At 36.1% G+C, this 22,549-nt stretch overlaps 3 protein-coding genes across 5 annotated transcripts in view; 2 read left to right on the top strand and 1 right to left on the bottom strand.

The window, feature by feature from the left end:
- The window catches only part of LOC7493259 (UPF0481 protein At3g47200), a 49,261-nt gene that overhangs the window by 9,960 nt on the left and 16,752 nt on the right, over positions 1-22,549 (top strand). The gene's annotated exons all lie outside the window — the stretch shown is intronic.
- Positions 1-22,549, top strand: part of LOC127903875 (UPF0481 protein At3g47200-like) — a 40,803-nt gene that overhangs the window by 16,301 nt on the left and 1,953 nt on the right. The window lies entirely within an intron of this gene.
- LOC127905132 (UPF0481 protein At3g47200-like) lies at positions 9,601-10,515 on the bottom strand. The gene has a single exon (XM_052451677.1). It carries the CDS (start codon positions 10,513-10,515, stop codon positions 9,601-9,603), a length of 915 nt encoding a protein of 304 aa, XP_052307637.1.

The raw sequence follows: 22,549 nt of genomic DNA, 5'->3' as shown, positions 1-22,549 counted from the left end.
ACACCTCAAGTAGTAAGCCTTGGTCCAATTCACCATGGAAAAGAAGAGCTTAAAGCAATGCAGGAGCACAAAATATTGTACTTGCAAGATTTTCTTGAAGGGAGAGAGACAAGCATGGAGTAGTTAATTACAGTTGTACAGGAGAGAGAGACAGAATTGCGTAATTGTTCCATGGATTTGGATTGCTGTGTGATCAATGCTTGTTTCTTTCATGTTTTGTTTTTGTTTTTTTCCCTCCATTAGTATGCGTAAGTTTCCAGTTATCAACTAGCACTATGCTTCAGAATGTTATCCTTGATTAATATAAGATCAAAACAAATGATTTGTCATGCTATTCCTGATGACATGATTTGATTTTTATGCATATAGGTACCTGGTACTGTTTTAGACACTAGAAATCAGAGAGGGAATTATGCAGTCGCAGGCAAATATTTAATCAAAATTTGAAGAAATAACATGTTACCAACATCTAAAGAATTAAATGCAGTATCAGAATATCCAGGCTAACTGTTCCTTGCCTCAGCTAAAATTTGCAGAATCTGGACAGAGTTCATGTATTTTAGTGGGTCAAGATCTGGATTAATATTAAAATTAAAAGAAAATATAAAACGTGAGGGCAAAACACTCCACAGTGTTTTTCCAGTGTTTTGCCCATCTCAAAACTACATGTATAACCAGTTATGGGAGGTGCTTTTCTATTTTCACATGGATACATTAGTCATATGGAGATACATCCATTTTTTAAAATTTTTATGCAAAATAAAATGATTTCATTACCTTTAAAATTAATTTTTTTTAAAGTTGAAGCTTAAGGTGTTTTGATATTTTCAACTTTTTATGCAATTTATAATAACTAAATTATCCCTAAAAAATAAAATTTCATTCATGATTAGGGGTGTTTTGGTATTTTTGTAATGGATTTTTTTGATATAATTAGGATGGTGGAGGGGGCTTCACAGAGATTTCAATCTTTTATACCCAATAAAATTACTTAACTACCATGGCTATCAAAAATCTAAAGTTTCCTTGCATGAGCTTTTTCATCTTTTACTCTTAGATTTTTTTTTTTTTGCTGCACTAGCGAGTGGATGCAACCAGTATGGGAAATTGCCTTCTAAATTATAATTCTATAGCCTTATAAATTGCTGATATGAGCTAGGCCCATGTTTCAACCTTGAAATCTATGCCTAATCAAGCCCAATTGGTCCAAAACTCATGTCCAGGCTCACTGAGAATACATTGGACTCGGACTCAAGCAGACTGGTCCATGATTTGGTTTGATGGTAGCACATGAACACCTTTTTTAAATAAAATTTACTTATTAATAATTTAAAGATATAATTAAATTAAAACATTAATAAATTAGAGAAAGAATATGGTTGTCCCTCCACTACTAAAACAATATTTTATTGGTCCCTCCACCAACTTAATATCATACTTGTCCCTTCATAATAATGTTTTATTAAATAACAATCATCAGTCATAATAAATAGATTAATTTTTTTATTAATTTTTTTCTTTAAAATAAATGGAGAAAATAATTAAAAGGATATTATTAGTGATTCACTAAGCACTATAAAATTTATCTTAGCTCTTGTTCTTAAGTACATTCCAATCATAAAAAGAAAAAAAATATATAAAGGGATTAAATATCTATCTATCACAATTGAAGGATAGAGCAGACCGTTTGTATGACAGTGGGTACAAGAAGAAAACTAGCTGCAAAAACAGAGATGCTAGTCCATGGATTTTTGAAATAAACCTGCTTCAAGGTTGCCTTCCACTTGTGCCTACGCTTTGTGTGACTTCAGGTCTTCGCAGACACCCGAAAGAAAAACTATTTTTAGTGACAACATTTTCTTTGTCGAGGCTGTAAAGAATATTTGACACTGCTTCGTCACTGTTTAGCATATTTTTCAAATTCTCATTACGAGCAAGCACTTCCACATCATTAGGAGCACGGACGAGGCAGCCGACGAAAGTAATATATTCACTTACGAAAATATACTCCAACCTATAATGGCATTGCTCAAAGGCCTGGAGATTTCTGAATAAGATTTCTGTAGTGTCATCTATTTTCAGTTGTGGAATTTCTAGAATCCCATTACTGAATCTTATGTCAAATAGTGAGCCTTTTTCTGGATTCTTAAACTTCACTCCAGATTGATGCAGCTCCGTTGTTGTGGGTGCGCTTAAGAAAGTAGTTTTTCTCGCTGGAACATGTTGTTCCCTTGGCTGCTGACACTTTCTTAGGAAGTCAGTGAAATGTAGGACCCCTGAGGAATCGATTTTTTTCCAACTGTCCTCTTTTACCCAATTAGCCCAGATTTCTTTTAATAACTCACAGGTAAGTTCAATGATGGTACAATTCGTAGGATTGGCTTCACAGGATAGCTCAAACTGAAGAGATATGGAAATATATGCAGAGATTACATGCAGGATTCAAGTGCAGAAATCCTGCATGGATCTTCTGCATACATCACTCTGTTGAGAGATCCCCTGCTATAATTCTTCATTCCATTTACTTCATGATTTCCATAATTCCTGCATCAAATCATGTATATATATATATAGTAAGAATCAATGACCTGTAATGTAGTAATGTATGAAATGCCTATTTAAAGGCACGAACAATATACATAAACACAAGTTCAGCTTTCCTACATGGTATCAGAGCCTTCTATCACTATGGCATCTTCTTCTTCAGTTCAAACAATGTTCCCTGCTTCTTCTCTTGAGATTACACTCCCAAAATCACATCTGCCTGATATCTCCATCAAGCTGGCTTCAAACAATTATCTTCTGTGGAAAGCACAGGTTATTCCTGTTTTACGTGGCTATGGACTCCTTGGATATGTGAAGGATGAAGTTCCCTGCCCAGAATCAACTATCATTGGTGAGAATGGTGAGTTGCAAACAAATCCTGCTGCAGCAGTGTGGCTGCGCACGGATCAATTGATCCTTGGATGGATCAACAGTTCACTCTCTGATGGACCTCTTTCTCAAGTCATCAATAGTGAATCTTCGCATGATGCATGGCAAGTGTTAGAGACCCTTTATGGCACTCACACTCGAGATCGCATCCAACAAATCAAAGGTGAACTACAGTCTCTGACAAAAGGTACCACTTCACTGGAAGATTATTTACACAAAGCAAAAGCTTTGGCTCTGTCTCTTTGTGGTGCAGGTAAACCAATGGATGATGATGAATTCATCATTTGTATTCTTCGAGGATTAGGATCTGAATTTGATCCTATAGTAGCAGCATTAAATGCTAGAGATACCTTTCCATCTCTTGAAGGAGTTATTGGCAAACTCCGTGACTTTGAAATTCGAATTCAAGGAGCACAGACAATTGCTCCTTCTGTGGCTTTTTATACAAATCGTGGCCGCACAAACTCAAAGCCATGGATAAACACCAGCACTCGTGGTCACAATCATCACAGCTTCACTGGGAGAAATCCCACTAACAACACTCCATCACGAGCTAAAGAGACTCGTTTTCCTCGCCAAAATGGAAGCTTCACTGGGACTCGTCAGAAACAAATCTCACATAACAGTAATCGTGGACGTGGTAGCATCACTTGTTTTCGATGTGGGGGACCTAATCACAAAGCAGATGGATGTTTTGCATCTGATGAAGAAGCTGATCAATGCAAGGCCTTTGCTGCAATTAAAATTGGTGAAACTGCAGAAGATCCATGGTATTCTGACACTGGAGCAAACTAGCATATGACGTCTGACACAAATGAAGTTCAAGGTATTATTTCTTATCCTGGAAATGACTCTGTTATGGTTGGAAATGGTCAAGGCTTGCCTATCACTGGTACTGGAAATGTTACTATTCCCACTACCACTCTCAAGCTAAATGATGTTCTTGTGGTTCCTGCCATTAAGAAGAAACTATTATCTGTATCTCAATTCACAAGAGATAATAACTGTTATTTTCTATTTTATCCATGGGATTTTATTCTTAAGGACATGAAGACAAAGCAGGTAATTCTTAAAGGTTTCATGAAGGATGGGTTATATCCGATATTCAATCTGCAGCAAATCTCCACAATTCCAGTCAGTTTTTTAGCAAATAAAGTGTCCAGCAACTTATGGCATGCACGACTGGGCCACCCTCAAGCCAGAATTCTCACAAAGTTATGTTTACCATCTATGGATAAACAAAATGTTTTCTGTGAAAGCTGTGTTATGGGAAAATCAACAAAGTTACCGTTTGAATCTAGAAAATCATATGCTACTGCTTTTCTGCATACACTGCATTCAAATGTCTAGGGTCCTGCATCTGTCCCCTCTTATGATGGAAACCGATTCTATTTAATTATTGTTGATGAGTATTCCCGGCATATATGGTTCTTTCCTATGAATCGAAAATCTGACGTAGCAATAATACTTCCTTCCTTTCTCAAGCAAATGGAAACACAGTTTGATACTCATGTTAAAATATTTCAAAGCGATGGAGGCGGTGAGTTTGTTAATCAAAGTCTGCAGAATCTTTTCAAAACTAATGGCATCATTCATATAATTTCATGTCCAGGAACACCAGAACAAAATGGATTAGCCGAACGACGTCATTGACATATCGTAGAAACAGGATTAACACTGTTATCACATGCTTCTGTTCCAATCAAATTCTGGACTGCAGCGTTTCGTACTGCAGTGTTCCTAATTAATCGCTTACCATCTTCAGTCTTGGGTTACAAGTCACCACATGAAGTGGTTTTTGGCTCTGCTCCTACTTATGACTCCTTACGAGTGTTTGGATGTTCTTGCTATCCCCTGCTTGCACCATTTGGTCGATCAAAGTTGGATTTTAAATCCACACGATGTGTCTTTCTTGGTTACTCCACCAATCACAAAGGCTATCTCTGCCTTGAGCCACAGACACATCGTTTTTACATATCACGCCATGTAAAATTTAATGAACTCCAGTTTCCCTACAAGTGCATGCAGCAACCTGATCCACATGCTTCTTAGTTGTTTAAAATTAAGGCACTTCCTCGACTACTCAAAACTGTGGCAGAAAAATCAATTGCCACAGCCCCACAAGTCAGTCATCACGATCCAGCAACAATTGTTCAAAATGCTGCAAATATTCAAGAAGAATTAGCACCTCAACCTGCCTCTTCTGCTTCACTTTCTTCATCCACTGCTGCAGAAATCACTCCTGAACCACCAGTGATCTCTTGTTCATCTGCTCCAGCTTCACAGCGACAACATCATATGATTACACGAACTCAAACAGGGAAGCTAAAACCCAAGGTATTTATTTCTACACGACATCCCATCCCTGCCTGTTTTGTTGCTGACCTTGTTGCCCAACCACAAGAGCCATCTTCAGTTCAACAAGCTCTCCAACATCCACATTGGCTTCAGGCAATGCAAGCTGAAATGGATGCCCTTCACAGCAACAAAACCTGGACCTTGGTACCTAGACAGGCCAACATGAATATTATCAGCAGCAAATGGGTGTTTAAAATCAAAACACGATCTGATGGTTCCCTTGAAAGATATAAAGCTCGGTTGGTGGCTCGTGGATTTTCACAGCAACCAGGACTTGATTATGATGAAACATCCAGTCCTGTTATCAAACCAAGCACCATTCGGCTTATTCTCACCATTAGCCTGTCTCAAGGATGGTCTGTCAAACAACTAGATGTCAGCAATGCCTTCCTTCATGGTGATCTACAGGAGCAAGTGTATCTGGCTCAACCTCCAGGTTTTGAAGATTCATCTCATCCAGATTATGTTTGTCATCTTCATAAAGCTCTATACGGATTGAAGCAGGCTCCTTGTGCATGGTATCTCAAATTCAGTAACTATATTCAGCAAATGGGATTTACACGATGCCCCTATGATCAATCCTTATTTTATCGCACTCAAGGATCAGACATTCTCCTCTTACTCATCTATGTTGATGACATTCTTTTAACAGGCAGCTCATCTTCACATATTACCAAGCTTATTGCCCATCTCTCTGCTGTCTTCCATATGAAAAATCTTGGTGACATTCATTATTTCTTAGGACTTCAAATTGCTCGTGATGAGTCCACATTCACAGTCACTCAAACAAGGTATCTGCTATCTCTTCTTCAAAAGTTTGGCCTTGACGGTGCCAAACCAGTAAGCACTCCACTAGCATCAGGTGCTTCCATGTCTGCCACTGATGGTGTTCCCTTAGCTGATCCTTCTCACTATCGTTGTTTGGTTGGTTCTCTGCAATACCTCACCCTGACTAGACCAGACATTTCGTTTGCTGTACATCATGTCTGCAGATTCATGCAAGCACCTCATGATACTCACCTTACTGCTGTAAAAAGGATTTTTCGGTATCTGAAAGGGACACTCAATGTTGGACTTCACTACATTCGCACTCCTGTTCATGAACTTCGTGGTTTTTGTGACGCAGATTGGGCTGGTTGTAGGGATGACAGACGTTCCACTACTGGGTTTGCTATCTTTTTAGGCCCCAATTTGATATCCTGGGGAGCTAAGTAGCAGGCCACTGTGTCTCGATCAACAGCTGAGGCAGAGTATCGCGCCTTAGCTTCCACTACAGCTGAGCTCATGTGGTTCGTCCACTTACTCAAAAATATTGGCCACTGTGTTCCTCCTCCTCAGCTCTATTGTGATAATATTAGTGCCATCCATATGGCTAAGAACCCAGTCTTCCATCATCGTACAAAACACATTGAAATAGATGTCCATTTTGTCAGAGAACGAGTTGCAAGTGGAGCTCTTTCTTTGGCTTATATTCCAGGATCCGATCAAATTGCGGATATTTTCACCAAATCACTTTGTGCTGCAATGTTTACATTAAATCGTGACAAACTCTGCCTCGGTCCAGCCCCGCCTTGAGCTTGAGGGGGGATGAAGAGATATGGAAATATATGCAGAGATTACATGCAGGATTCAAGTGCAGAAATCCTGCATGGATCTTCTGCATACATCACTCTGTTGAGAGATCCCCTGCTATAATTCTTCATTCCATTTACTTCATGATTTCCATAATTCCTGCATCAAATCATGTATATATATATATATATAGTAAGAATCAATGACCTGTAATGTAGTAATGTATGAAATGCCTATTTAAAGGCACGAACAATATACATAAATACAAGTTCAGCTTTCCTACACAAACAACTTCTCGAGGAAGAAAAATGGAAGCTGATTTTCTAGCAAGCACATATCGAACACTACGTCAACAAACTTCCATGGACGAAAGAAAATCTGGTCACTACGTCGACTTTCATAAGACTCTCCAACGCAATTGAACTTCAGTAAGACCATAATAATGAAGACAGCATCCAGTAATTAAGATCATTGTTGCGAAGTCTTTCCTACTAAGATTAATGGTGTCTGCATAACAATCACGCACTTCTGTTTCGTTCTCCTTAATAATGTTAATTAAATCCTCCACACTTGCCTTGCTCCGCTCAAGAAATTGTTGCAGGTACATTATTTTGTGGTCTTCCGTAGCTTTTAGATTTTCTTTACCATGGTGAATTGGCCCTATTGAGACCAATCGAGGTGTATATGCCTCTTCATTTAACTCAATCGTTCGGGGACTCTATAGATGCAGCATGCCGGGGTGAAAGCCTTCTTGATCTTCAATTGCTCCCTCAAAGAATTGGTTATCTCATTGATATCAAGTGAAACTTCATCGCTCTGATCCATTATCTGCTGATCAGCTACATTACAATATATGGACTCACTATTTAGCATCTTATTATCTGGCCCATGTTGTTTAATGTCTACCTTTAAAAATGTGTGTAGAGATGCTACCCAGTTCAAGATTCAGAGTGAAAAAAAAGAAGACCCTGCCAAATGAAACCACCCTTAAAAAAGTATTTAGGGGTGTTTGTGAATATGATAGTGGTTGATTTTTAAAGTATTTTTGACTTAGAAATACATCAAAATAATATTTTATTTTATTTTTAATTTTTTTTTTAATAACAGCATATCAAAATGATTTAAAATCATAAAAAAAATTTAAACAAAAATATTTTTTAAATTTTACCTAATCCCTTTGAAACACAATACCAAACAGAGCTATTAGTGTCACTAATAAATTGTGAAATAGCTTACAAGAAAAATCAGGAATTAATCGAAAACCTTATAATGATCGAAGTCAATGCATGTGGGATTACTCAAAACAATAATTAAAAAGTGCATGTCAGTAGTTGAACCTAGAAGAATTTAGCAAAAATCTAATTGTTTTAGAGTGATGAAGGGAGATGATTCCTTCTTGGGACTGTTTTGAGGTTTCCAAGAGCATGAATGGTTTGATCAACCTTTGATGAAGGTGGAAATCTCAACCACCATTAAAAGGAAAACAAAATAAGGCTCAAAAATCGGTTGCTTCTATGGACAGCACTACTGTTGTTCTAGGCTGTTTGGGATTTTGCTGAATGGTGGTGATGGTGTTAGGTGCAGGGTTTTGGGTGAATTTTGATGGTGCTTGGAGGGTTTTGGGTGGAGGAAGCCAGTGGTTTGTGTGTTTGTTCAGGGATAAGGCCAGTGGCTTGTGGTGCTATATATTTTGCTGGAAGTGTGTACGGGTGATTTCCATGGAGGTTTTCTAAGGAGGTTTTGATGGAGGAAAATTCCTCACCTCTTCTTATTCTACGCAAAATTCTTCGCCAACCTTTTCTGACTCAGTTCTTTTGGCTGGTGGAATTATCTTTTTGGTATATTGTTATGGGATGGCCCCCAAAACAAAATGATACAAAATAAGTTATATATTAAAATCTCTTCAATTAAAATAATTAATAATGTGCCTTATCTCCACATAATATGTATCAAACGATATAAAGTAACTATTAAAATAAATAATAATTGTATTTTTTTTTATTATGAAACTTACCTAATAAGTTATATATTTGTAAAAAAAAATCTAAGAGTTCGTACTCGTATAATGTTAAATACTTAATTTTTTGGGGGAAAAAAACAAATTGGTGAGGTTATGGAAACTGTAACATATATTTGGTATCTTTAAATGATTTATTTATTATAAAATCACATTTTATCATTAGAAAAAAGTATGATAAAGAAAGGTGCAAATGATGTTGATAATTTTGTTTCTCTTATGAAAATTATTTCTTAAACAAATTTTATTTCAAATAAAAAACATGGAAAAATATTGGATAATATTGAATCAGAATTTTAAAAATCAAAATAAAATCAATGAAGACTCTATATTGGTATTTTCCATTCTTGATTTTTTAGACTCAAATTTTGTGAACAAACATTGGACAGAATTTATTAATTTTTTCTATATGCTCCAAATCGATGTGAGAGGTGCATCTTAAAGATGGTCCTAGAGAGGGACTTGGTCTCTGTTAACCAACAAACTGTAAACTATCCATTTCCTTACGACTAATTATTTATGACATGATCTAAGATGAAAGAAAGCACACGCTGAAGTCTTAAACCCCATGTCAAGTGCAAGGCATAGAATAAAACAATTTCAGTTTGTAAGAAACAATCAGAACAAATTATACAGTCTCATTACTTGGAATTTCCATTGAAAACAAGGATTATGGGTATTGAGTACATAGCAACATGAAAGAATTGAAATTGCAGAAGCTAAACTACTTGAAGTATAGAGCAGACGGATTGTATGACAGTCAGAATCAGAAGAGTAACAGCTCCTGAAACAGAGATGGCTGCCCATGGGGTATTGAAATAGCTTTGCTTTAAATTTGCCTTCCACTTGTTCCATGGCCTTTCGCAGAATGCATTCAAATCATTAATGAGACCTGTAAAGTGAAAATCATCTCGCGACACTAAATTTTCCTTGTTGAGATTGTAAAATAGTTGTACCACTTCCTCATTAGATGATAGCCAGTTTTCTATAATGCGATTTTCAACAAGTATTTCCACATCCTTACAGGCACTGACAAAGAGACCCATCAAGAAGATGTAGTCACCAACATAATCATATTTCAGGTCATGGCATTGCTCAAAGGCTTGCATATTCCTGATTATGATTTCTGTACCGTCAACTAACTTTAATCGTGAAATTTCTAATCTCCCTTTATTTCCGTCGAATTTTACTTCAAGAAGTTTTTTGCTTGAACTCAACACAAACTTGACCCCAGCCTGGTGGAGCTCCTTTACACTGGGTGCGGCTAGAACTTGGAGTTTCTCACTCGGTTTCTGTTTAGTTGGCTGATGATAAATTCTAAGAAGGTCAACCAAATGTTTGGCTTCGGAGAAATCTATTTTCTCCAAAATGTCCCCTACTGCCCACGAATCCCATTCAACTGTAAAGAACCTATGAGTAAGCTCAATCACAGTATATTTCCGGGAATTGACGAATATACTGGATAGTCTATACAACTCCTCGAGGATGAAGAACGGGAGTTGATTTTCAAGCAAGCAGATATCAGCCTTTACATCGAACTTCTTCCATGGAGGATAGAAAATGTTGTCTCTGCTTCCTCTGAAGTCTCTGTAATTCCACTTCAGCAAGAACATAATGACTGTCGCACCCGACATCGCGGCGGCCCTAAAAAATTTCTCGATTGTGGAAAAAGAACAGATTTCTGGCATCTTGTTCTTTTAGAAAAAATGTCTTGTTTGAGGAGTCGCCACCTAGTATTATGGTCACTAGGAACCCTAACTGGTCAACAGAGATTCTATGGTTCGGGACTGGTTACGTAAAAGGAAGATATTAGCACCCCTTAAACGTTCTGCCTAAGGCAAACTGCATTGCTGTTTTGTCTTAAATTGCTGCTAAATGTTTATTAGTTTATGCTTTGATCATTTGTTTATAATATTCCTGACTCTGGCGTCAGTGAATATTCGAGCTCGAATAATTCCAACTCTGGCGTTGGTAAAAATTCGTAGCTACGAAAATTTAGATCAATATTTTTTTATTCCCTACTCTAGCGCCAGTGAATAAATAAATAAAAATAAATTGATTTTTACGCATGCACATATTTTTTATCTTTCTAGCTAAATAAAATAAAATACACCGAATAAAAATAATATAAATTTAAACCGGTATTTTTATTCCTGACTCTGGCGTCAGTGAATAAACCAGTAAATTTACATTATTTTTATTCATGCATACACATTTTTTATTTTTTTATTTTTTCTACTTTTTTTTTTATTTTTTCTGTTTTTTTATTTTTTCTATATTTTTTTGGGGCTGGGCCCAGCTCAGCCCACATGGGCTGGGCTAGACCCAGCCAGCCCAGCCCGGTCACTAGCCCAAGCCAGTGACCCGGCTGGGCAAAAATCAAAGTAAAGCACGCGTGAAGTGATTTCACGCGTGCATGAGCAGAATAGAGGAAATGAGTTAGAATGTGTGAATTAAAATTCAAAGTAAACACTAGCCGGTGAATTAAAATGAAAAGCGGGGAAGAGGAAGAACTTACCTGGTCTGCTGGAGGCGAAGTTTTCTTGTTCTCTGGCTCTTCTTCGTTTTTGTTCGCCTGGCTTGCTCTCTGATTCAGGAGACGGAGGCGTGATGGATGACCGGCCAAAGCTCTGCTTCGGTTCCCTTGTATGCTCCTGCGTTGTCCTCTTGTTCTTCCTCTGTTTCGGGTTTTTTTCTTGCTGGTTCTCGGGTTTTTCTCCTCTGTTCTTTTCTCCGGTTTCTGGTTTCTCGTCTGGGTTCAGCTCCCGTTTTTCTTCTCCTTTTCAGTCCAATTCCCCCAGTTTTTCTTCTTTGTTTGTGTCTCTGCCCAGTCTTCTCCGTTCAAGACGAAGACAAATGGTGGTAAAAGCACGAGGATTTGTTGCTGGTTGAGTGACCAGAAGTTTCCCTGGGTTCTGTCTCTCTTCGTCCTCTTTACTGGGTTTTTTTCGTCTGGGAATTTTAGCCTCCGGGTCCTCCTTTTCTCTTAGTTTTTCCCCTTTTCGGTCGCTCACCGTTTTTTTTTTTTTTTCGTTCTTGGCTTTCTTTTTGTCTGTGTTTTGCTGGGTTTCTTCCCTCTGTCTTGCCCTTGTCCCCTTCGCGAGGTCGCCTTTGCTCCGCTTTTATAGAACCAGCGGCAACCTTGGTGGTAACGGCTGCCCCCCTCCTAAATGATCCGTAACCGACGCATTTGAATGAAGAAAACGTCTGCCATCATTGCCAACGGACGAAGCGCCTCTGCCTTTAATGGCAGAGCCGTTGCAGAGTAGAGAGACGGTGAACAGTCGTTGCAAAACGACCCCGTTTTGCTGGCTACGAATTTGGTCCTTGTGATTCTTCTAATTTTGCAATCAAACCCCCTGCTTAAAATATAATTGGATCCTTACATTTCTGCGCGATTTTCAAGTTGGTCCTTGGATTTTAATTTTTGCAATTTGAACCCCAATTAAACCCCAAACTTTGCTATTTCTTCAATTAAGTCCCTGATTTCATTAATTTAATTAAATCCAAGTCCAATTAAGTCTCAAAACTTATCAATTCTCCAATTAAACCCTTAATTGGATTAATTAAATTAAGTCCCTGATTTCATTAATTTAATTAAATCCAAGTCCAATTAAGTCTCAAAACTTATCAATTCTCCAATTAAACCCTTAATTGGATTAATTAAATTAATTTCAAGCTTAATTAAGTCTCAAAACTTATCAATTCTCCAATTAAACCCTTGATTGGATTAATTAAATTAATTCCAAAGTTTAATTAAACCACAAAACTTCCAATCATGTTGTCTTTAACCCAAAATTTAATTCATTCTTCATTTATTTCATTTTACTTGTTTTTTCATCATTATCATCATTTTTTTATCCTTTTCAGTAAATAAAATAATAATAATAATAATTAAAATAAAATGGTCAAAAATTAGGTTATGACAATGACGAAGGCAGCATCCATTAAGATCATTTTTATGAGGTTTTCACTACTAAATTCAATGGTTTCAGCATAGAAATCACACAATCTTGTTTCATTCTCCATAATAAATTCAATAAAATCCTCCAAGCTTACCTCGCTCCACTCAAGAAATTCCCGCAGATACATTCTTTTGTGGTCTTTCATAGCTTTTAGCATTTCTTCACCATGGTGAATTGGTCCTATGGAGACTACACGAGGTGTGTAGGCCTTTTCGTTCAACTCGCGTAATCGCTCAGGAACTTTATATATACAACATGTCTTGGAGAAAGCATATGAAATTTGAAGATCTTCCTTCACAGATTTGGCTAATTTATCAACATCAAGTGAAACTTTATGACTCTGCTCCTGATTAGTACTTGATGTTCCACTACTTTCCATCCTGTCTGTTACTGAATTGAGATAACAGCTAGTATTAGAAAGTTTCGGTGGAATATGGAGTACATGTGAATCCCAATAAAACAAAAACTCACTCCAGTTTCAGATTTGACAAGTTGAACAAGAGAACAAGAATTAACTAAACATGTTGACAGTTGCCTCATTTGCTGCTGAAGAAGAGGTCTTCGATACTGAGAAGACTGAGAAGTTTTAGTCAAGATTAGCTATAATTAGCATGTTTGTTACAAATAAAGCTGTTACAGAACAGCTCTTTGTTTGTTAAGATTTCATCATTATTTTTCTGTAGTTTGTTATCAAAACTCTTCTATAAAAGAGTGATTTCATTAATAAAGAATTATGCTTGCAGTCACAATAACAACAATTATTATAGCTGTCCTATTTTCTTTGTCTCTATACTGTTAAACTACTTCAAATTGGTATCAGAGCTACATTTGATCTTACGGGACCAAGCTCGAGTGAAGAGAGTCACCTGTGAGAAACCTTTTTTTCACCAAACATACAAACACCAAAGCCTCTTCTTTTTTTTCAATGGCATCAAATATGTATTCTCTTGCATCACCACCAGTATTTACTGGTGAAAACTATCAAATGTGGGCTGCAAGAATGAAAACATACTTGCAGGGTTGTGATTTCTGGGATGCAATAGAACAGGAACATGAATCCCAACCACTACCTGCTGATCCTACTATTGCTCAAATCAGAAACCATCGTGAGGAAAGAGCAAGAAAGTTCAAAGCAAAAACATGTCTCTACTCTGCAGTTTCAGAAGCAATATTCCCCAGAATAATTGCACTTGATACAGCCAAGCAAATATGGAATTATCTTCAAGAAGAATTCCATGGTAATGAGAGAATAATTCAGATGCAGGTATTGAATTTGAGAAGGGAGTTTGAGATACAGAAGATGAAAGAAACAGAAACAATCAGAGATTTTTCTAATAGATTACTTTCCATAGTCAACAAAGTAAGACTATTGGGAGAAGATCTTCCTGATAAAAGAGTTGTTGAAAAAATTCTGGTGACTTTACCTGAAAGGTTTGAATAAAAAATTTCTTCCTTAGAAGAATCTAAAGATATGTCAAAAATATCTTTGGCAGAATTGCTCAATGCTTTACAGGCACAAGAACAAAGAAGAATAATACGGCAAGAGGAGTCCATGGAAGGAGCTTTTCAAGCCAAAATGCATGTTCAGAAAGGAGACAAAGGCAAAAAGAAGATCAACAAATACAATGGAGCCGATAGCAGCAAAAGATCTAGAAACTTTCCTCCCTGCCAACACTGTAAGAAAACAAATCACTTACAGAAATATTGCTGGTGGAGACCTGATATTAAATGCAGAAAGTGTAATCAACTGGGACATATGGAGAAGATTTGCAAAAGCAAAACTAACCTGCAAGAAGATGAAGCTCAAGTTGCAGATCAACAATAGGAGGAGCAGCTGTTTGTGGCTACTTGTTTTGCTAGCAAACATGCAAGTGATTGCTGGCTGATAGATAGTGGTTGCACAAACCACATGACAAATGATGAAAATCTATTCAAGCAACTTGACAAATCCAGTGTTTCTAAAGTCAGAATTGGAAATGGTGAATATATTCCTGTCAAAGGAAAATGAACAGTTGCTATTGAAGGAAATTCAGGTATAAAACTCATTTCAGATGTTCTTTTTGTTCCTGAAATTGATCAGAATCTGTTGAGTGTTGGTCAGCTTCTTGAAAAAGGATACTCATTGGTGTTTAAAGACAAACATTGTTCAATTTCTGATCCTGCTGGATTAGAAATATTCACTATAAAGATGAAAGGAAAAAGTTTTTCAATTGACTGGATGGAAGAGGAGTCTACTGCTTTTCTAAGCACAACAAATCAGTCAGAATTGTGGCACAAAAGGCTGGGGCATTTTAATCAAGCAACATTGATGCAGATGCAGAAAAAGAAGATGGTGCAGGGAATGCCAAAACTGGATGAAGAAATCACAGTCTGTTCTTCTTGTCAATATGGCAAACAGAACAGACTTCCATTTCCTCTAAACAAGGCCTGGAGAGCAATGAAAAAGCTTCAGCTTATTCATACTGATGTTGCTGGACCTCTGAAGACAATATCTCTAAATGGAAGCAAGTATTATATAGCTTTCATTGACGATTATACAAGGATGTGCTGGGTATATTTTCTAAAGTTTAAGACTGAGGTAGCAAGTGTTTTTCTGAAGTTTAAAAACTGGATTGAAAATCAAAGTGGTCATAGAATTCAGGTTGTAAGATCTGATAATGGCACCGAATACACATCAAACAAGTTTGCCAAGTTTTGTCATGATGCAGGGATTGAACATCAATATACTACACCTTACACTCCTCAGCAAAATGGTGTAAGTGAACGAAAAAACAGAACAATCATGGAGATGGCAAGGTGTTTGTTATTTGAGAAAGATTTACCCAAGAAATTTTGGGCAGAGGTTGTGAACACTGCTGTGTTCTTGTTGAATAGGCTGCCAACAAGAGCATTACAAAACAATACTCCATATGAAGCTTGGCATGGTTACAAACCTTCACTCCAAAATTTAAAGATTTTTGGTTGCTTATGTTTCACCTATGTTCCTCAGGTAGAAAGAGATAAACTTGACAAAAAGGCTGAGACTGACATCTTTGTTGGCTACAGCAATGTTACAAAAGGCTACAGGGTCTTTCAACCTCAAACAGAAAAAGTGATAGTTAGCAGAGATATCAAATTCATTGAAACCGAAAAGTGGAACTTCAAAGATGCAAGTGCAGGTATGGAGTTTGTGCAGGATGTTGAAGACATTGATGAAGTACCAGTCAGAGGAACTAAGTTGCTTACAGATATTTATCAAAGCTGCAATGTAGCTGTGTTAGAACCTGCAGAATTTGAAGAAGCCAAAAATGATCCAAAATGGATTGATGCCATAAATGAAGAGCTGAGGATGATTGAGAAGAATCAAACATGGGAATTGGTGGACATGTCAGAGCACAAAAAACCTATTGGAGTAAAATGGGTTTACAGAACAAAATTGAATGCTGATAGCACTATCAACAAACACAAAGCTAGATTGGTGGTTAAGGGTTATGCACAGATTTTTGGTGTTGATTTTTCAGAGACATTTGCACCAGTTGCACGCCTGGATACCATAAGAATGCTACTAGCAGTTGCAGCTCAAAAAGGTTGGAAAATCTTTCAACTTGATGTGAAGTCTGCATTCTTGAATGGCTATCTGTAGGAGGAGATTTTCGTTGAACAACCAAAGGGATTTGTTGTAAGAGGAGAAGAAGAAAAGGTTTACTTATTAAAGAAAGCTTTATATGGATTGAAACAGGCTCCAAGAACCTGGAATAACAGGATTGATGAGCATTTACTCAAACTTGACTTTAAGAAAAGTTTGAATGAATCAACCTTATACATCAGAAATTCAAATTCTGATTACATTGTGGTTTCACTTTATGTGGATGATCTTTTTGTTACAGGAAACAATCCAAGCATGATAAACAAATTCAAAGCAGAAATGATGAAGGTTTTTGAAATGACAGATCTCGGTGAAATGTCTTATTTTCTTGGAATGGAAGTGCAACAAAACCAGCATGGAATTTTTATTTGTCAGCAGAAATATGCCAAAGAGATTTTGAAGAAATTCAAAATGGAAGAATGCAAATCAATGACTACTCCCATAAACGTGAAAGAAAAATTTTGTAAAGATGATGGGGCTGATAAAGTTGATGAAGCCATTTACAGAAGCTTGATTGGATGTCTGATGTATCTCTCTGCTACAAGACCTGATATCATGCATGCTGTAAGCTTGTTATCAAGGTTCATGCATTGTGCAAGTGAGGTTCACTTCAAGGCTGCGAAAAGAGTTGTGAGATATATCAAAGGTACACTAAGCTATGGCATTCAGTTTAGTTGTATTGAAAATTTTGATCTCCAAGGATATGCAGACAGTGATTGGGCTGGCAGTTGTGATGACATGAAGAGCACCTCTGGATATTGTTTCAGTTTTGGATCAGGAATTTTCTCCTGGTGTTCAAAAAAACAAGAGGTAATTGCTCAATCAACAGCAGAGGCAGAGTATGTTGCAGCTACTACAACTGCAAATCAAGTTTTATGGCTGAGAAAAATCTTAGCAGATTTGGACATGGAGCAGAAGAAAGCTACTAGGGTCAATGTTGATAATCAGGCTGCAATTGCAATATCCAACAATCCAATCTTCCATGGCAAAACAAAGCATTTCAAGCTCAAGTATTATTTTCTGAGAGAGGTTCAGAAAAATAAAGAGATACAACTTATTTATTGCAGGACAGAAGACCAGTTTGCTGACATTTTAACCAAGCCATTGTCAAAAACAAGGTTTGAAATATTAAGAAACAAGATAGGTGTCTGCAGCAAAAGATACAATGAGGAGTGTTAACAGTTGCCTCATTTGCTGCTGAAGAAGAGGTCTTCGATGCTGAGAAGACTGAGAAGTTTTAGTCAAGATTAGCTTTCCATTATGTTAGCATGTTTGTTACAAATAAAGCTGTTATAGAACAGCTCTTTGTTTGTTAAGATTTTGTCATTATTTTTCTATAGTTTGTTATCAAAACTCTTCTATAAAAAAGTGATTTCATTAATAAAGAATTATGCTTGCAGTCACAATAACAACAATTATTATAGCTGTCCTATTTTCTTTGTCTCTATACTGTTAAACTACTTCAAAACATATACCTTTAAAAATGTGTCTAGATATGACTTTGCATTATCTATATGATCCATAAGAGTATTCACAGCACATTCCATGTCAAATAAAACCTTACAAGGATAGAAGTCAATGCACCCTAAACGAATTTTGTAAAAATCCAATTGTTTTAGAAAGATAAAGTGAGGTGATTCAGCTCACTTTTGGGAGGTTTTTGGAGACCTTCTTGGGACTGTTGTGAGGTGTCGAAAAACCTGAATGGTTTGATCAACCTTTGATGAAGGTGGTAATCTCAACTACCAACAAAAGTAAGTAAAGCAAGGCTTACTAGAGGTTGTTTCAATGGACCGCGCTACAGTTGGTCTAGGCTGTGTGGGATGGATGCATGGTGGTAATGGTGTGAGGTGGATTTGTCTGAATTTCTATGGTGCTTGGAGTACTTTGTGCGGAGGAGGAGGCTATCCTAGCTAGGGATATCTAATCCATTTGGCATATCCTATGGATATTCCTTGGGATAATTCCAGTAAACTTCTAGATGATCATGTCCGATACGGTCACCAAAGATTTTTTCAAAAATTCTCTATTTGTATACCAAAATAATGCATTCAGATTTCTAACCCAACCAGCAGTCAAATAAAACAAATGTCATATTACATCTTCTTAAATAAACTACTTTTCCTCAAATATCAAGTTGTTCCAAGTATTTTACATAGTACAAATAATGCTAAACATAAAACCCCCAACACATCTTTCAAACTTACAATGTTTATCCTGCAAAAAAAACCTTGTCATTAACATTAAAATTATTAACGGCATATGGTATTACCTAGCTAGTTCAAACCTCTCCTCACCTACCTTGAGTTTAATTAGGGAACAACCTCGATTTTAAGAGACTATTTAGAAATGCGGTCTAAGTACTCGTGTTCCAAAAAAATTTAATTTTTTTTGTTTAAAATTAATATTTTTTTATATTTTTTTAATTGTTTTGATGCGTTGATATCAAAAATAATTTTTTAAAAATAAAAAAAATATTATTTTAATGTATTTCTAAATAAAAAAAACTTTAAAAAATAACCGCAATTGCACTCTCAAATACTATCAAATCTTGTGTCTTTTTATTTTTTAAATGAATATTGTCATTTGACAGCTACGTTTGTTTTACCGAGTCTCATATCACAGCTATATATTAGCTAATGTCATCTGCAACTAGTGACATTATTAAATATCTTATTTTGGGATCTATTTTATGAATATGTTTTTTTAATATATTCATTAACGAAAGCTAACAAAAGAGGTGTAAATTCAAACATACAGTAGTTCAACTACTAAAAATAATAAAAATAAATTCATGGGATGTAAATCAAAACGATCAATAGTTCAAGGAGTTTACTAGGATTTTTCTTTTTTGATAACCGGGAAGAGACCATTTCAAAAAGAGAAACATTGACTTCGATTGATTCTTAAAAGACTTTAATGTAATCTTGAGCTTGCCTTTGATCAATGGAGCAGTTTTCCTATACGAAATTAATTAAGTGCATGTTCATAAGAAAATTTCAACATTTTCAGGTTAGACCATTCAACGAAGAAAATTCCACAATATGGCGTGCAAATTTAGGTTCGGTTTCCGTGCCGACACCACCTAGTTTACAAAATCAATGAAGTATGTTCAACTTGTCATATAAAATCATTCTCCAGTTAAGAAACTGGAGTGAGTTTTCGTCTCTCTGAGATTCACATGTACTATATATATATCCCAACGAAACTTTCTATTGAAACTACACAATCATTACCAAACTTTTAGTCTAGAGGTTTGTTAAGAAAGCTGTAGAAATGTATAGGGGAAGTTCGTCGCTAAAACACTGCTAAAGAATTTGTGCAGAAAGTGAAAGCTGTTGCGATTTACTTGACTTGGACTGGACGCTTTCATAGAAATCAAGGTATGTTCTAATTCTAAAGCTATTATGTTTACCATTAATTATAATTGTTTGCACGGTTAATGTTGATTATTGGGTTAGGCCTGGTTATTCATGAAAGATGAGCTTGATTCAAGTATTTAGATAAATACACATAAACAAACACTAAATTCAGAATTTTTTAGTGTACACTACACAAGATTACAATTCTCTCTCTAACTCTTCTTATTATGTTGATCACTCCGCCAATTCAAACACTCAAAATACATGCCTATTTATAGAAAATACGACATTAAAAAGGTCATTGATTACATCGCCTCTTTTACTATCTTCTTCATTTTTGAACTATTACTGCACCTCCTTCATTAATGGCTATTGCATTCTTAAATATTGGTATAGTTGCCTCCTTCTCTAACAATGACTCCCACCCACTTCTAGAAAGTATGGGTTGATGATAAGTTATGAGTCAAGTTTAGTCAACAACTTGCCCCCTTAAACTTGACTTTCTAGGGTTAATCAATTTGAGCATTGTATTTGGTCTTACAAATATATCATGCTTGAGGGGCTCCGTGAAATTATCTACAATTTGATCATAAGTCCTACAAAAGATGAACTCCACTTCTTTGTTATTGACATGCTCTTTTATGAAATGGTATCAATATGTTTGCTTTTCTTATGAAATTAAAAACTAGATTCTTTGCTAAGATAATCGCTTATCAAAATATAGAGATCTGTGAGATTGTCTTGTGAAAATCCCGAGTACTTTAGAATATTTCTGATCCAGATACCATGATACTCAACTTCACATATGACAACATTACAATGGGTTGCTTATTTGATGAACATATGAATGATGTATCTTTCATAAAAAATATGAATCCAATCGTGTTTTTTTTTTCCCTTGTCAAGATCTCTTCCCTAGTCGCTGTCTGAATAGCAAATAAGTCTGCAATCTTCAGTTTAATGAATAGATGACATGACAAGTATCCTCTTTGCTGTATTCAGATGGGACTAGTATGGGGTCTCCATATTGTACCTGCTAGCCCAACTCTAGAAAGTATATCTGGTATAGTACAAGTCAAATACTTCAAGCTTCCAACTAGACTTTTGTCCCGTTTCAACCGTAGTTGTCACAAGAATACAGTTTTATATCCCAAACTTCTTCAAAATATCTTTCGCATAGTTGCTTTGGGAGATGGAGATTTCTTTCTTGTTTTGCACAACTTTTATTCCAAGAAAATGCATAATCTTGCCTATATTTATTATTTTGAATTCTTTGATCATGCTCTTCTTGAAAGCATCAAAATATTTGGATTGTTATCGGTGAAGATTAAATCATCAACATATAAATTGAACAATTATAGTACATGTTCATTAGGACACTTCTCAAACCCATTGTTCATAAAACAGTCATTGATCCTGGTATTCCATGCACTTAACCCATAGGCTTTCTTTAGCTTGTACACCATATTTTCATGGCCTTTTTTCACATATCCAGTGGTTGATTAATATAGATTCCTTTTTTAAGAAAGCCATTAAAAATGTTGATTTCAAATCTAGCTGGTAAATCTTCCATCTCTTCTGTGCAACTAGTGAAATCAACAATCTAATGATCTCAAGTCCAGTAATTGGGCAAAGACATCCCCCATAGTGAATTCTTTCTTTTTGTTTGTACCTTTTTGCTACAAGCTTAGTCTTGTACCTCTGAACTTCTCCATGAGCTTTCCTTTTTATCTTGTAATGTAGACTAATATTTGGTCTATTGGTTATGGAAGAGTAGCAATTCCTGAGATCGTTCAGAACTTTAGAACTTCTGTGGTTATTTTCAATTTTTGAAATTGTTGGGGGTGTTAATTAAATTTTAGAAACATGAGGAATTGTTATAAAATTTATGAAAATTTTGGATGGCTTTGAAATATTTAGTGTCTATTCTGAAATTTATGAAACTTATAATTTGGTTGTTTTGCAATTTCAGAAATTGGCCGATCTGGTTTTTTCAGATTGTCTTCTCCAGCGAAGGTGACTTTTCACGGTGAAACTTCAAGAGGCTCGTCTAGACTCTGTTTGGGCTGATTATTGCCTCATTACAATCGTCTTGTCAAATACTTTTCATTGGTATATTCAGAATACACTTTCAAACATTATGATTTCAGGGTAAAAAATCAAGAACACCTTCTATTTTTGCTTCTTAGGCTTTGATACCATAGTTAGGTGGAGTGGATGATTGAGGTTACTAGTGTTGCACCTCCATGAGAGATAAATACACACAAACAAACACTAAATTCAGAATTCTTTCAAACAATACTCAAGATTACAATGCTCTATCTAACACTCTTTAATCTCTTGATCAATCCACACATCTAAACTCCCAAACAACATGCCTAAGTATAGGAAAACAAAACACTAAGAAACCTCATTGATTACATCAACCCTTCTATTTTCTTCATTTTTGTTCTGTTACTGCACCTCCTTCATTAATGGCTATTGCATTCTTTAATATTGGTGGTTGCCTCTTTCTTTCACAATTACACCCACCCACTTCTAGAAAGTATAAGCTGATGATGTGTTATGAGTTAAAAATACTTTTTTGTGACCCGCTCCGACAAAATACAAATCAGTGAAAGTATTAATCTTCAAAGGCATAGATTCAGAATTAATAAAGGAAAAATCATTCCATAAAACCATGCTCAATAATGCTTTCATGAAGGAAAATTTTCCC

The sequence above is a fragment of the Populus trichocarpa genome, chromosome 3 (genome assembly GCF_000002775.5).
Source record: "Populus trichocarpa isolate Nisqually-1 chromosome 3, P.trichocarpa_v4.1, whole genome shotgun sequence".
Taxonomy (NCBI): Eukaryota; Viridiplantae; Streptophyta; class Magnoliopsida; order Malpighiales; family Salicaceae; genus Populus; species Populus trichocarpa.
The sequence above is the reverse complement of the archived record's forward strand: the minus strand, read 5'-3'. Positions and strand labels throughout refer to the sequence as shown.

What these genes read in the sequence shown, in the direction of transcription:
- LOC127905132 (XM_052451677.1), bottom strand. Translation starts at nt 10,515, where the DNA reads ATGTCGGGTGCGACAGTCATTATGTTCTTGCTGAAGTGGAATTACAGA.